The sequence below is a fragment of the Sebastes fasciatus genome, chromosome 7 (genome assembly GCF_043250625.1).
Source record: "Sebastes fasciatus isolate fSebFas1 chromosome 7, fSebFas1.pri, whole genome shotgun sequence".
In the NCBI taxonomy this organism is placed as follows: domain Eukaryota; kingdom Metazoa; phylum Chordata; class Actinopteri; order Perciformes; family Sebastidae; genus Sebastes; species Sebastes fasciatus.
The window spans coordinates 23,296,822-23,314,271 of NC_133801.1; the positions used below are offsets into that span (position 1 = coordinate 23,296,822).

Sequence of the window (17,450 nt, forward strand, 5' to 3'; positions counted from 1 at the left end):
AGACAGATGGGAAAGATAAAAGCACATTACAAGAAGGGTGATTATCACTCTAAATGACTCGCCATAAGGTTTCCTAGAAATTGATCTTGTGGCACGATCATTAGTCTTCGAAATGTTCTCCTCTATACACTCGACCACACACAAGCCTCCGTGAAACCCTCTTAAAAAATGTCATAAATTGCGTAAGCAGATGAGCCACACGGGTGCGGGGACTGCTCTTAAGACAGCAGGCTGCTGCTGGAGTGATCGGGTGATAAGTGCACTCAGAAATCACGTCCATTATATCGTGAATTATGTATTTGAAGGGCGCAGGCCGCGGGACCCGAGGGGAGAAGTGCTTGTGAGATGCCTGTGGGTAGACCTGGGGCGGATCATGGGAGAGCTCGCGGTCCTGACTCTAAACATCCACCAACAACTCCCATTAACGACGTGCCATTAAAGGCCATTAACAAAGCGCAGCCACACCGCTTCCTACTTATCCATTAACCCTTCCTAATGCAACTCGGGGCTTAAGATTTTTGGCAATGACTTCATTTTTCCTGTGTCCGGAAGAGCTGATATTATCCCACCCAAGACTCTGGGTTATGAATGAACAAGATAGATTTTCAAACTCCCTGTCAGTAGCTAATGGATTTCCATGTCTCGTCTTTGCCACGATGACCGTGTTCCTCAAGTAAGAATTTTTAAAAAAACATTTCTGCCAAGAGATATTAGAGCAGAATCAAGAACAGACTGCATCAAAAAGACATTTACCTCTACCGCTGCCATTCAATGCTCAATCTTTTCACTTCAACACCTAAAAGCACCAAAGAAAAGGACGCCTATATCAAATGGGCTTACGAGTTTATTTCAAAAGCTGCTTTAGTGCGGTGGATAGCCAGGCTGGAGCCTATTACGTGCGATTAAAAACCACCCATTCATTTTTAATTATTTCTTCATTATTTCTGAGTCATTAAAATGTGCTAACTTTCTCGTATGCCAAGGAGCTTTCAAACTTTATTATGCCGGATGATCCTACGAGCGTTATTGAATTTGTCCTGCTCAATCATGCCTAATGATGAGCTCGCAACCACACGCAAACAACTCTGCCCGCAATCAGAGGCTCAGTTAATACCACAGTTACTGAAACCCTTCTAAGAGTCTCTTTAGGGGCTGAACGTTGAGCTCTTAAATCCAAAGATTTTTATCTTGGGCCGATCTTGACGAGTCTTTAACAACGTTTCAGCAGCTGCTTTGAAAGCTTTTCTACAAAAGAATAACCCGTAGTCCATCGTCTGCAGCTTGGATTTATGTCAATAGTGTGTATTCTTGGGATTTTCCAACTAGATTTCAGTTGTATGCACCTGCCTTAATCGCAGGTATCTGATCACATGGTTCATTGGTTGCCTGGTGTGAGATTATGAGGCACAGATCAATGCACAGAGATGTTTGAAAACTGTTTTCAGCTTATGTAATTACAATCACAGACCCTTTTCCTCTAGCAATCACGGGAAGTGTAATCAACCCAATTAAGGCTTCAAAAATGCAGTCACACTGATAATGAAATAAATGTTTACAGCCTAATAAAATAAAAGTAAGGGTTAAAGAGGTGCAGCAGATGGTGCGATACTCCAGACGGAGCCTCTAACAGTGAGTAATGCTTCTCGCTAATGACTATAGTGCCCTTTGAATTACTGAAGAGTTTGAACTGATATCCATAAATCTAAGTTCAAGAAGTGAATCCCTCAAGTTGTTATAACCTTTTCGTTTTTTTTCTCCGCAGCTAGATGTGTTAATAGGCAGCTTTAAAATATTCCTGACGCATTCTAAATAACCTTCTTGACATCAAAGTGCTCGTCGTTTCACCGGGTCTCTTTGCAAGGTATCACATCAGACGGGGGAGGCATCAGGTTTTTTTTTTGCATACAGGCCGTAAACGTGCTCGCCTGAAGCAACCGAGGCAACTAGAGCAGGACTGACTTCCAGGTTGTCTGATTATAGATTGAACGTCGTTTGTAATCAATTTTATTATTAGCCTGAAGGGTCCTCGGCACCGACGTCGTAGAGCAAAAGGAGGAGAAAGAAGAGAGAGACTGGTACTGGAAGGAATAGTTGATTAATCCCTCGGCAGAAGTCCGAAATGTTGATATATTCATGTCATTTATCAAGCGCAAGTGCCAAACATAATGCAGGTTAGAGCTTCTAAAGTGGAGGGATTTGCTGCTTCTCTCTCTTAAACTGTAAATTTATATTTTTTTGGCTCTTTGTCAAACAAAACAAGCCATTTAAAGATGTAACCTTGAGACATTTTATAGACTAAGAGATTAATTAGTTAAGTGAAAACAGCTTATTTTTCTTAATGAAATGAATCACACATCCTCGCTAAGACCCATTACAAACCCTCATGCACAACATTAGGGCTGCGACTAAGGAAGATTTTCTAAACTGACAGTTATTTTCTATTGAGTGCAGCAGGGATGACGTATTTTTGTAGGCCAACCAGGAAGTTAGAATCTCCCTGGGTTCCCTCGACAAAAAAAACAATGGGATTTTTCCATTGGGTTCTGGATTAATGCAGAAAATAGGCTCTGTGGTAAAAACACGTTTATGATACTTACACGTTATGTTCAGCAAGATACTCTCCACGAGTGAACACTATAAACGAACTACACCCCGGTTGCATGAGCGCGAGTATACACAACGAGGATGTAAAGGCGGACGAGTCGGCGTGATGACGTCTAGTAGTCTCATTTAACCGCTTGAGTGGGGTATTTATTGATGTATTTTATGTCTTCAGCTTGTGTTAACCACAGACCTTATTTCATGCATCTAACTTAAAACCCAATTCAAAAAACCCATTGACTTCCAGACGAGGGAACTGGAAGTGCTAAAATGCCACCTCATTTCCACGTTTTAGGGCTTTATTCCTGTAGCACTCTAATTGAATGTTTCAGTAATATTTTGGTCTATGTAATGCCCATCACAATGTCTCAGAGCCCACGGTGAGGTCTTCAAATGACCTCAATGTTTTGTCCGACCAATAGTGCAGATGATATTCATTTTACTGTGATATAAAAGAGAGAAAATCAGCAAATCCTCATTTGAGAAGTTTGAACTGGAGACATTGGCATTTGAAAAATGACTAATCTCTCATCGTTTCAGCTTTTAATCGATTAATGAAGTCGTTTATCGTGTAGAAATGTCAAACACTCTTGCTACTTTTCTCTGTTTCACATCATTGCAAACTGAACATCTTGAGGGTTTTGGACTGTTTGCCAGTTTTGCTCACGTCACTTTGAGCTCTGGGAATATGTGATGGGCACTTCCTCTTTATTTTCTGACAGAAATGACAGCTGAATCGGTAATGAAAATAATTGTAAGGTGCAGCACTAGCCAGGGAGCCCTCATGCTATTATATATGCCAACAGACAGAGCCATACAGGAGGGCAAAGACTGAAACATCCACTGCACCATCAGACTAAAAGCATCCTCATACTGGTAGCAAAATCGGTGAATTCGATTAGTTTTTTATCTTTAAATATTACCCCAGCTGGCAGCTACACATCCCCACTATTTACCCAAGCTGCAATAAGCTTTTTGTTCAAGAGCCTGCATGTCTGTGCTCCCTTTCCTGTAAAAGTGGCCCCGCCCTGTCCCTAACCCCAACGCCTCCCTCAATGGGAAATCTTTTGAACATCTGCGGCACATCGGGCCTGGGGGAACACTTGTGTTTACTATTATACTACCTGTATGACCATATTACAGTTGCAGATGCCTGAGGATACCAATCAAACCTGCTGCCACAACCCCCCCGCCCCCCACCACCACCCCTGTTGAAGGTAAATGCTGCCTTGTCTACACAGCACAGACCCACACTCAGCCCTGACCAGAGCGGTGGAGAAAGAGCGGGATGAACACACAGCCCATCACTTTTACAACGAGAATGTTTCCACTTATCGATCTTAAAGTGGCTCATTAGGCGCCGCATGAGCCACGGACTAATATTTTCCCCCTCAACACAAAATGGATGATTAATGGAAAAATGTGTAATAGTTGTACCATTGTCTGAATGTATTGCACGGCGCCTACTTTGCCGCATCAATAATGCATGCCTTGTTACGCCGTGAACAACAGAAAATATTAACAGGTAGATATTTCTATTTGTACAGCAGATGGCCTGTGTAGCTTTCATCTCTGGTAATTGCCGCGGCGAGCCTGATACTTTCGCATTAGTTGAGCAAAGAGTCATGTATGCTGTTGTGCACTCATAATGACAGGCCTGACCTTCTAACCCTTCACTGTGAAACGGAGCAGGCAACGCTCCCCATCCCAATAAGCCAAACAGCCTGGTTGGTATTAAGAGGGCATGACGGTTTCAAATTGTGTCCTGCTTTGGCTTCTGGCTCCGGGGGGGTCCTAAAGCCTCTGCTGGCTAAACAGAGCAGAGAGCGGTGGGAGGAATACATGGAATGCAGATAATACATACAAAGGATTATGTACCTGCTTGCACATCAAATCTGTGTGGTTTCACGTTTAATACCCACGGACCGACGTCTGCTTTGATGGAGTACTCTGAAAGGTTGGAGATTAACATGCGCTGTCACACCACTGAGTCTTCCTACGACTTTCAGGACTTTCAGACTTACGTGGCGGGATCAGGGTTTACCAGTGTAAACTCCGATGGCGCCACGCTGGTTTCTGTGTATGATGGATTTGTATATTCTGTAAAGTTTATGTGAAATAAATTCACTTATGTCCAAAAGACAATTTATCTTTCTAGCAAGGTCAATAAAAGTGTTATCCTCTCTTGGACCAACGACACGTAACGGATAGAAATGTCACAACAAACCCAATCGTTCCCTTTTGTTTGCGTCTTCTGTTTCTGTACAATGAGATAACCACTCTGGGTTTATGTGATTCAGCATGTGTCACCGTCGTCTTGGGTACCCAGGTCCTTTAAGGCATAATAATTTCATTAGTACTGGCTATTGCATTTTCCTCTTCCATTATGACATGAGGAGAAGCCATACATCAAGGTAAGTGCTTTTAACCATCCACCCTTTAACCGCTCCCCCGCTGCTTCTTGTTCTGTGTGGTACATCCAGTATGAGAGCACAAGAAGCCCTGCAGATCTGACTGATAGTGAGCAGCAGCAGACAGACAAACACCCCGTTTCACACAAAGCCTGTCAATAAGTGCCTCTGAAAGATATCTACAAAATATCTACAATGTGGTCTGAAGAGCTCGGGGGTGAAAATCTCCATGGGGCTGCTCTGTACAGACTATCCCGCTTCAAGCAAACTTGAGTCAACACGCTGTTCAAAAAAGTCCTCTGGAGCAACGAAATGCCTCTACAGCAGGGTCAGACAAAAATAGAGGAGCTCGGGGCTACATTCAGGGGAGCCCCTGAAAGTCGAGAATGTGCTATAAATTGTAGCAGAACAAAAACATCACTGATAAATTACGATATTTGCTGGGATGTTTTTAAAAAAAACTAAATCGTAGTAGTAGAAACTACACATATTTGGAATTACGCCATGCGGATGTATTTTGAGCCACGCTAGAGGCATGGTGCTACAGTTGGCAATGTCGGTATGTCGTTTTTGTCCACCACTAGGGCTGCGTATTGGGAAAAATCTGGCGATACAATACATATCACGATACAGAGGTAACAATTAAATATATTGCGATACAGTAAGCAAAAATAACACATTTGTACTTGCCCAAAATTGCATGTGAGTATCATAAAGTGGGCATGTCTGTAAAGGGGAGACTCGTGGGTACCCATAGAACCTATTTTCATTCATATATCTTGACGTCAAAGGTCAAGGGACCCCTTTGAAAATGGTAATGCCAATTTAGCGTAACTTTGGAACTATATTTAGCCTCATTCATGACATGCTAGTATGACATTGGCACCAATGGATTCCTTGGGTTTTCTAGTTTCATATGATGCCAGTATCTTCACTCTAGCTTTAAAACTGAGCCTAAACAACCTAAAAATCGCAATTCGCATTAATGCGTTAAATAAATTTGTGGCGTTAAAAGAATTTGCGTTAATGCGTTATTATCGCAATAACTTTGACACTCCTAAAATATAAATATTTTTCAGTCACAGACAAGAACATTTACAGTATGTCATCCCCTGCTACAACCTCCGAAAGATAGAAAAGCGGCCGAGCCGTCGGATTCTAATTAATTAGTTAAGAATCAATACAGTGTTTTGGAGAATCAATACAGTATCAAAACCAATATATCGTCATAGTCATGTGTATCGATAATTTCTTACACCCCTATCCACCACTCAATACTGTTGCATGGATTGCCATGAAATCTAATACAGACATTTATGTTACGCAGATGATGAAGCCCAATGACTTTGGTGATCCCTGAAGTTTCCTCTGGCACCACCATGAGGTCAAAACTTTGCGGTTTTGAGGGACATGTCTCGACAACTACTGGATGGATTGCAATGACGTTTTGTACAGACTACAGCCGTAGAGTCAATTGATTGATTAGTTGATCAACAGAAAAGGAATCAGTAACCTTTCTGATAGTCAATGAACCATCATTTTTGTAGCCCAAGTACAGACATTCATGATCTCCTCAGGATGAATTGTAACTATTAACTATAACTTAGGTAACCCCTTCGCTTTCCACATGGTGTATCTTCATGTCAAAATGTTAATTTGTCCGGAATTTAATGACCAAATACCTGCAAAAATAATGGCATCAAGTTTCAATGTAGTACGAATTAGCAAATATTAGCATGCTAAATGGTTAAACTAAGACAGTTAACATGATAAACATCATACCTGCTAAACATGTTGACACTGTCACTGTGAATATGTTAGTATGCTGATGTAAGCATATAGCTCAAAGCATTGCTGTTTTAAATCTCATCGGAACTTCTCACCAGAAAAGATGTCAAACAGAACAAGAGGGAAAACATCTCAAAACTAACTTCTTATGTTCCGTTGTTAATATTAAGAACATACTTATTTCCAGATGTAATGACCTGAGATAATAAAATGCAATGAACACAAGACATTACCGAGGACAGTAAGCTATATATATTCACTCAAGCATGATATCTGAGGAAATTCCACCCTGAGCAGAAAGGTAACAATTATTAGTAACCCAGTGGGACATATTATTGTGTCAAGAAATGACAAGCTGTGGCTGTGATGTTGTCTTGGTTTGGTGTATCTGTTTGTGTTGGCTCTGTTTATACATGAGCGTGCTGTGGCAGGCCCTCCACAATAAGACGGGTAATCCGGAGATTTCCTCGGAAAAGAGCAGAAAATCCAGGCCGCTTTACCGTAAAACGTCTTACACTCACTATAAAAAAAAAAAAAAGTTAATTTTTCAATGTCATGATTTTTGCTGTGTGGCCCTGCACGCTGAAATGAAATCACTATCATTATATGAGGAAATGATGTGTCATCTCCTCCGTATCTACCTCCTGTATGTGGGGGGAATGAATGGCAGCATAATGGGTTATGGCATCTTCATTACTCAAAATTAAACCCTGCAAAGTTCATTTAACAATGTCCTCACTCTAGACAAGCCGGGGACGGTAATAAAGCAACTTTTAGATGACAATGGCCCCGGGTAGACAAGCTGCTTGTGAGTTTACTACCAAACATTACTGCTGTTTTTCTTTTGCGACCACCTTGCAGTCGAGCCAGAGTGAAATCAGTCATGCACGACGATTTTTTTTGTGCCAAGAGAGGACAAGTCAGTACTAGAGTCGGTATCTAAAATGCACCAGTGGGATGTATAATGCTTAGAGATTCTCCCTGGGAACACAAGGCGACTTGACCTCTTAAGATGTCCCATTAGAAAATTAAGTATTGCATCCAATTACCAGACAAGCATCTCTTCACCTTCCTGGTAAAGTCTGGCAGTGGGACAGCTGAATACTTAACAGCAAAGCAGAGCGTCTTATCATAAAACATCTAACACATCTTCGAGTCATTTATCAGTCAAAGCATCGCTAGTGGGGTAATCACCATGCAAAGAGCCGTCACTTGACTTCTTTGAACAAAAAACAATGTTGAATCTGAGGAAACAGTGTCGCTAGAGCTGACGCATTTTGCTTACAGCAAGATTGTTTTGATGTAAGGGTCGCATTTCTTCTCACTTAATCATGGTTTTTCCGTGAAGTTGCACAGGACGTACATGCCCTGGGGCCGGAATGGAAGTTCTCAAGGACTGGAATGTGAAAATGTCTTTGGTTGAAAGGGGAACGGAGGATTAACGATTTATGTTTAGAGCAAGGAACTCTCCCAGACAGGGTCCAATAATAATCTATATTTTAATTAATATGTATATATATATGTATATATATACAGTAAACATGTGTTCTGAAGCATCAGTAGGTAGTCACAACAACATCCAAATAATACTTGCTGCAAGAATGAGTCCTAAAACCCAGAAATTAGTTAGCATTTTAGCACTTCCGGTTCCCTCGTCTGAAAGTCACTGGGTTTTTTTAATGTTTTTTTGTAGTTAGATGCCTGAAATAAGGTCTGTGGTTAACACAAGATATGTTAACGTTTTGTTCTACAATATAAAATACATCAATAAATACACCACTAATGAATTTTGATGCCTTTATATGTCTTTAAAAAGGCGGTTGCTAGCAAGTGGCCGAACACTCGTCCGCCTTTACAGCCTCGTTGTGTATACTCGCGTTCATGTGTCCATGGTGTAGTTCGTCCATAGCCTAATGTTACTTGTGGCGATTGCATTCACACTTCCAAAAATAAAAGTGGTGTTCATTTGTGAAGATTATCTTGCCTAACAAAACATGAAAGTATCATAAAGGTGTGTTTGCCACAGAGCTTATTTTCTGCAATAATCCAAAAGCCAATGGAAAAAATACCATTGGCTTTTTGTCGAGGGAACCATGGCGATGCTAACTTCCTGGTTGGCCAACAAAAATACATCATCCCTGGATCCCTCTATGTTGCATTTGCATTTGTACAACTACCACTTGGAGTGGCAGAAGCAGGACGTTTCAACTATTTATCCAATACTTTTAGCCAACTATTTCAGATGTCTACTTTTAGCTAACCGGTTCAACTATTCAATTTGATTAATTCAACTGTTCTTGGATCACTTTTAAATAGCTATTTCAACTGTTTGGCTAAAGGATAAACGGTTGACATAATTAGCCAAATGTAATAGATAATTCCTTTATCTGACTATGTGCTATACTTTTAGATAATTATTTAACCTGCGTATCCATTACTTGTGGCTATAGGTAAATATTTCAAATGTTTATCCTCTCTTAAAGGTGCACTGTGTAGGATTTGGCAGCATCTAGCGGTGAGGTTGCAGATTGCAACCGACTGAAACAGTAGAAGAACTATGGTGGCAGACGCAAAAGCGCAAATGGCCCTGTCTAAAGCCAATGTTTGTTTTTTCCGTTCCGGGCCACCATTGTAGAAACATTGCGGTGCAATATGGCGGACTCTGTGAAGAGGACCCACTCTGTATGTAGATATAAACATCTCATTCTATGGTAATGAAAACACAACTATTCTTATTTTTAGGTGATTGTACACTAAAGAAAACATGCAAATATTATATTCCATTTCTGCCAATAGATCCCCCTAAATGCTACACGCTGGCCCTTTAACTATATAAACCATTTATCCATTACTTTTAAGGTGTTACATTAACTCAGGTTGGTGGGTGGTGTGGACTCTGCAGTTGGCCTTTTGTAGCTGGATCAAAAAGATCAGCATCACATGTATTGTGAATCCAGCAGCTTGAAATCCAGTAAATGGGTAAAGCAAGTTTTACAAAAATATAACAACCATTGTAAGAAAAACACCATGATTTGAAATTTCCAGAGAGGCATCCAGCATGTGAGAATAGGCTTGGGCTTTCCTCCCCCTCCCATGAGCATGTTTTAGACCTCTATAAAAGGTTCAAGGGTAGTCCCAAGTGTATTGATACAATGATGACCCAGAGAGGATCGCTGGGCCAACTATTTAATGTCTATCCTATTTCGTACTCAGGCGCTAACAGAATTAGAGGCTTTTAATTCCAATCAGAGATATACACTCTTGCTATCCTCTGTGAAAGGGAGTCTTCCTGAATGAGAACTCCTGTCTCCTGCAAGTTCAACCGAAGCAGCGTGTAATCAAAGATAGCTTCGGGCGCTGCAGACTGCTGCTGCAGTCTATGAGGGAAGGATGGTGGACATCATCCCAACACAAAGAAACAGCTTTTAAAATGGCAAGAATGTGAATACCGAGGTCAAACGCAGACACAAGACCGTTCTGTTGAGTCCCAAAGGCGGTGCGTAACGGGGAGCGGCGCGATGTTTCATGAATGAAGGATTGCTAAACAGCGTCTGAATGAATAGAGCGACTTCTCAGTATTGCAAACGAGCTTCTGGCCCGACAGAGGATGATTCAGAAATGAATAGAAGAAGAAACCTCCATGTCATTTTATTAGTTGGCCCCGGGCTTTAAATGGATGTTTCACCTTTTGCACAAAAGCTGTGTCAACCCGACTGACTTCCCTGAACCTCAGACAAAGTCAAAATAAAGGCCTGACACAATAGCAATCTCCTGTCTTGCCACTTGACTCTCATAAATAGGCAGAAGTAATGACTTTATGGGAGTGCCGGTATAAATATCAGAGGTTCACCACTAACCCCTTTCATGGGTCAGCAGGAGCCCCTGCTGCTGTCAGCGGCAGGAACAGTGTCTTTGTCTTTGCTAAATCTATAACATAAATTATAATGAGAATAAGAAGTTCATTAGATGTAATTCACAAAAAACAAAAGCCACATAAGCACCCGCCCTCAGGCTTCCCGTACACATAATATGCCCCTTTACGGTATTTCTTAAATATTCTCCGAGGTCGAACGATTACCATCACAGTTAATGTGAGCCGCTCAAAGAATTCATTAAGACAGAGCAATGACTCTAATGGAGAATTTGAACAAAGATCCAGGCCCTGTTAAAGATGGGTGTGGCCACAGGCTTTTCATATGGAGGAGAGACCCCCACACACCCCCACCCACAGTCAGGTTGCACATGTGAAGTGCAGGGACAGGCAGCAGCTTCTCTGTGCCCTCTCCGAGGGGTGTGTGCTGTTCCATATTAATGACAAAGAGAAAAGCGGGAGCAAGAAGTCGCTATCATACTCTCATTTGTTTAAAAAGAGCCAGCCTCACAATACAGTCGGCGGGAGTCCACAGGAATCCAGTGAAAGCCGGGGGGCTGCGTCAATGACAAAAGACAGAAACAACCTCACTTTTTTGTCCCTGAGACAAGGGCTGCCCAATTTCAGAGTGCTGTTGGGCTTTCACCAAAACCAAGGATACCTTCATGCATTTCAATGGGTGTATTCCTGCATAAAGAACAGAGCACTACTGCATAGCACAGTCATCCCTCTCCTGTTGTTAAGCCTTTCTTTATGGCTGAAACAATAGAACCCTGGTCCCTCCCCTCGGATAACAAATAAACCATTATTTTGCACGGCAGAGCAAGGAACCTGCGTGCACAATGAGGAAAGTGAAAAAACTGAGATGTTAGTCTTTTTGGTAAAACATTACAATGCTTTCCCTCACTTTAAAATGACCTCACCTAAATATACACCATGTAAACTATATAACAGCGTGTATAAAAAGTCTATGAAGTGCTAAATTCAACCGGCCTTTCTTAACCTGGCCAGCAAATTACACCAAAAAATGGACAGCTGAAGAGGCAATTTTAGCCAAGATTGAATATATCTCACACTCCGGCTCCAGAAATGGGGCAAACCAATCACCAAAGTGTAATTAAGATTCACTTGCTGCTGTTTTACTGATAATCCTGTGCGTAAAACTGTCACAGGCGAACAAAAGGCCTTTTTCCTCATTGAGTCATTGCCTCAGAGTGATTGCTTTTGCCACACAAGTCCTTTCATTTTCTCAAGGCAAAGCCGCCCATACATCTCCCCGCTCGGCGAGTCCAGCAGCGAGCGGATTGCTCTCTGTGACATGTAGGAAACTCAGCATGTTCACGTGGTAGCTCATATTTCTCCACCGCCGTCTCACTACATCTAATCTAAAGTTCGGTTTAGTGGAACAAATCTAAAAATATATATCCTACAGTTTTTTAAAAACAACGACCTCTAAAAGTTATAATCACGTTAATGATGAGGCGAAAAGTTGTAATTTAGCTCAACGTGAGTGATGGGGACAAAGTGTTTTCTTTTAACAACTGCACACACAAACAGGAATCATAAAGAGACACCCCCTCCCTTCACGGCCCTAAAAACCAACACTCCTCCACCTGTTCAGTGTCCTGCTGGGGATGGGGGGGGGGGGTGTACTGTTGCAACCCACTGTGTGGGGGGGTGCACGGCAGACAAAGACCAAAAGAAATCACTAATGAATGTCCACATTCAACTGTGTTACATCAGAATTACAGTTTTATCCAACTGTACTCTGCCCAATCTAGCATCATTTATTGGCCTATTTAATTCAAAGTCTACTGTATGTGAGCAGCTAAAACACCATATGGTCCAGATGCATATGTTAGAAGCATCATTTCTCTGGGGACGAGCTGATGCATCAGCCTAATTTCTTGTCAATTAGTATCCAAAGATTTCTTCCCCTCTCACAGAGGAGCAGGTTAATGTGAGTGAGATTTCCCAATTTTCAGAGGTGCTCTTTGCTCTTTTTAAGTGCAGCATCAAAGATTATGTAACAGCCATGTTTTAATTTCATCACAACTTTGGGTTATATTTAGCTTTACGTCACCCAGATCTTCATCTTTATTTTTAGTTATTTGCAATTTAAAGCTAAACTTACCGTGTCAGTAGTTAATTAAAGCTCGAGCACCACATCCGGGCCTATAAAGCGCTGCTGCCAGGGGCGCTGGGAGGAATCCTGCACCCCCTGATGGGAAGTGACACCAGGCTCCCCCCCACCCCAATGCTGCTTTAATTTACAGTACGACCTCGCCTGTCTGAGCGACCCTGTCTTGTTTGAGGCGCCCATGAAAAGTGTCCCTCTTTTCTCTCCATCAACAACATCTCTGCCCACATTTTCCACTTATTTCTTCTTCTGATCAAGGCCCGAGGAGGACATAATGCACACACAAAAAATCCTCCTAATTGAACATCTGTGTCTCTCTTGTATCTCTCTCGCGTTGTGATTCTTGGGTGAGTAATGGCATACGTCTCACTTCCTGCTCCAATACTAAAGGTCTTTTTCCATCAAAAATACAAGTACATTAACTGTGTGATGCTATAAAAGATTCCACTTCACACTTTTGGGGACGGAGAGTCCTAGCAGAGCTTTTTGAGAGACATTATGAGCTACCACATTTGGGTTAAGCATCCAGCAGTGTGATGAGTTGTGTGTGGATAGATATCCCATTTGGGGCACATTTTTTAAGCATTCCTATTCTAACAATTGAGAAGAACTATGGATGAATAGGAGGTTTTGTTAGTTTAGGATGTTTTGCAGCCATAATCAAATCTTTATATTCTGCAGATTCTCGTATTTCCTCATGTATTTCCTGTTATTCAGATGGTTAATCTTGATTTCGCAATCTGATTATGCTCTGTGCCCGGCCAGCGAGCCATTCGCCCAATTCAATCAACAAACAACTAAACTAGTTTAAGAGCGGAAGTATTATTAAAGTGATAGCACAAAGTACAGATGCAGCATTTTTATTCAAAGCCATGATTCGGTTGAGTTGCCGTACTCCTCGTGAACGCATCTGAATTTTGCATGAAGGGATACAATACTGTGCGAGTCACAAAGAAATCTCTTTTCAAAGAAGAAACAACCACAAGCAGCCTTCAAACATCAAGAGGAAAGCGCCTATAAACAAGACGGGACGTGCACAAGAACACAAATGTGTAACCACGATTTCACATGTAGCAAGTGTACAATTAAATTTCCTGTTCTTGTGCATTAACATCACAACATTCGCGAAGACAGGTCTGAACGTAACCTTGTTAAAGATGAAAGAGAGGGGGCCGAATCTATCTCAGGTGAAATTGGGTGACCCCCCGCAAGAGATTAGTCCATTAGCAAAAAAGGGAGAGCCCCACTCGCTTGACAAGTAATACCAGCTGTGACACCGAGCGCCGCCTGTCTGTTCAGGAGGGGGGTGAGGGCGACGGTGGTGGCGACGGTGGGGGAAGGGTGGAGACAAGGGAGTGAACAAAAAAACAGATGCATGTTATCTGACTATTTTGTTCTAACTGTAATTCGGAGCTCTGTTTTTCTGCTCCATCCGGTTGTGTCCGCGGCTCGGCCTTTAACGCCGAAGCCCCGGGAGCTGTTGCTTTTTCATCAGTTCAAATATAATAAACACAGCAGGCCTGTTTTTTTTTTTTTTTATTACAAGCATCGATGCAGTTTTTATTGCAAATCCCAAACTCAATAGAAGCCTTTCAGTCAGATTTGAGCAAATTGAAGAATATTTCTGTTTTGGAACAAGTCCAGAGAAACTTTTTCTTTGCATGGAGAACATGGAGAAGACTGACCATCTGTTGTGTAAGCAAGCAAACACACACACATGTTTTGACCATCACTTCAGGCCTGCTAAACACACAGCAGCAGCAGCAGCAGTGTGGACGACCATAAAGTCTAACCTCATTACCAAAACTCAGTGCACTCTCGCTCCTGTCTCAAGCACACGGCACAGCGGTGTAAGAAAACCTTAAAAGGGCCATTCGTTTCCTCTCAAATAAACCGCCTGAGCCTGACTGATAGCTGGTGCATGGTGTTAATTCACAACAACAGGCGCCACCGTAGTGTGACGAGGTGGAGGGGAGTACAGTGAGTTCGACCTCTCCGCCCCGTTCCTCTCCAAAGGGAGTACTTTGAGCTCCTGTGCAGCTTTGCTTAATGGCCTGGCTGAGTGATGCAAGCACATGGTGCTGCTACCTGTTGGCCTGATGGAGCAGACAACAAAGCCAGGAGAAAAAACACCTTCTGCACATTAAATACCAGAATTACGACTAAGAAGTGTTATTAAAAAGCATACTTTGTCCTTGTTTCATCTTTTTTTTTCTTTCTCAGAGCCACCAGGGGTAAAATCATCTATTTTTGAAAAGCAAATTTTAAAATCACCACTTCAATGCCAAAGTCGCCGCATTCACATCACACCCAAGGAACCCAATTCCTTGGTTATAATAACTTGGAAGCGTTCACTTTACAGAAGCCTTTACAACTGCTCACATGCAAAATGAATCCTATCCTACGTGTAATTACTAGTCGGGAGGACTGTCAGGAGCAGCCAACAGGCAGCCCGTAATTACAATAAATCAGACAGGAAATGAACGCAGCATCATTCCGCTCAACAGCCTACTCTAACAGGAGAGGAAACACATTAAAAAAGAATGAGGCATCATGATGACATCATGGCATGAGCACATGTGATGATGACTACCTCAATGCCTGCCTCTCCCATCATGTGGGGGGGGAATAAAAAAAAAAAAAAAAGGGTGGCACAATGGACAATACATATATAGCCTATTTCATGTCACATAAGCAGTTTATACACAAAAAAGTTTATAGATATAAGGAATTTACAATAATAACCCATTTACTGCAGGTGAGTGAAGTTAAAATAAACTGGTGTATCTTTTTTTTCATACATTATAGATGTTTAGATGTAGATATAAAAAAATATATATATATATTTAAAAAAATTTAGTGTTTTTAAAATCATACTTTGACACAATTGCATGGATAAAAGTGCACTGCATTATATGTGTTTTATAGGCAAAAACAATGATTTTTTCATGACTTGAAGGCTAATTATGAGCACAAATAAGGACTATTAGCTATTAGCATAAAACCATATCCACATACAATGAGCATGCATGACTAAATATCACCTAGGAGTAACATGAACTATATAACATCTCACTAACTTATGACTATAATTAACACCCAGAGCGTTGCTGCTCCACCAGCTCCCCGGAAATGGGATCGATAACCCGGGCTGAAGTTTTGGTGGCACCTGCGTGGTGCCTGCTGGGACTTTTCCTCCCTCTCCTCATATAGGAGGCTATACCTGCAGCTCCAGAGCTCCGGAGTAAACCCTGCATCAACAGCACCTCTGTGCCCGGCTATAGAGGGACTAAAGCAGCTTACCTTGCTGGAGGAGCGCGGTGAAGAGGAGGGACACGCAGCTGGCGGACAACAAGTGCATCCTTGCGGGTTTCTCAGATCCTCAGTCGGCTGCAGAAGGTTTGTTTAAACCACTTGGTTGAGTTGAGTTTTTGTGGGGGTTAAATTCAACCGGTCCTTATTGAGCCCTTGATGTTGTTGTTGTTGCTGTAATAAAGGCAGTTATTCTTCTCTCAACGTGGCATGTGCTCACCAACTCGCGCTCACATCAGCTCTGGTGGAACAGGTAATTGTGAGGGGCACGCAGACGAGCAGCACGAGGGCGGGGGATCCTGTCTGCAGCTCCTCCTCCCTCACCACCCTCCTCACCCTCCTCAACACCTCCCCACCCTCCCATGCACCCGCCCTCTCCCCTCCAGCAGCACCCCCACCCTCCCTCCTCCCACACACAAGTGCACCCCCAACTCAACCCACCCCTTTTCTTAAGACTCCCCTTAACCCCCCCACCCACCATGTCCCTGCACCACCACCACCCACCCCCACACACTTCTCTACCTCCTCTCATCCCCTTTACTCTCATCTTCAACTCCTCTTTTTCTCCCCCCCACACCCACCAATCCTTCTTTCTCTCTTTCCAACAGGCACCCTCACTCACTCTGCAAGCAAGCACACACACACACATACACACACACACACACACACACACACACACAGAGAGACACACACACACACACACACACACACACACACACTGAGACACACACACACACACACACACACAGAGACTCACACACACACATACACACACACACACACACACACACACTGATACACACACACACACAGAGACACACACACACAAACACACACACACACACAAAGAGAGACACACACACACACACAGACACACAGAGAGGGTAAACCTTCAATCAAACAGCACCTCAGACTTGTTTTATGCAGAATACCCAGAGGTGGAATAAAAAATACTAAACTTTAACCTTCATTTAAAACTTAACTGACGCAAAAGTACATGTTAGTACTAATAATAATATATGGTATGACACTGGGTCTAGAAAAGCGCTTTGAAAATAAAATGTATTATTTTTATTATTATTATTATTATTATTATTATATTAGTAAGTATTAGGCCTAGCAGTAACATATACTCCAGCAGTAAATTGATAATGATTTTCTCAATGAATCAATGAATCGGTTGGTCTATTAAATGTCAAAAAGCAGCAAAACCTCATATTTGAGAAGCTGGATCCACCGGATTGATCATTTCTGCTTTTAAACGAGTTAAATACATTAATCAGCTAATCATTTCAGTATCAAATACTTGATACTATATCTCTGCATA

The 17,450-nt window shown here is 42.1% G+C and overlaps 1 protein-coding gene across 2 annotated transcripts in view; it reads right to left on the bottom strand.

Moving 5' to 3' along the window:
- The window catches only part of LOC141771735 (CD166 antigen homolog A-like), a 43,423-nt gene extending 27,057 nt beyond the window's left edge, over positions 1–16,366 (bottom strand). For both annotated transcript variants that reach the window (XM_074642300.1, XM_074642299.1), the window contains exon 1: positions 16,115–16,366. In XM_074642300.1, the coding sequence (XP_074498401.1) occupies positions 16,115–16,172 (58 nt within the window). In that variant the 5' untranslated portion in view covers positions 16,173–16,366. The remainder of the gene's footprint in view (positions 1–16,114) is intronic.
- Between the last annotated feature and the right edge of the window lie 1,084 nt (positions 16,367–17,450).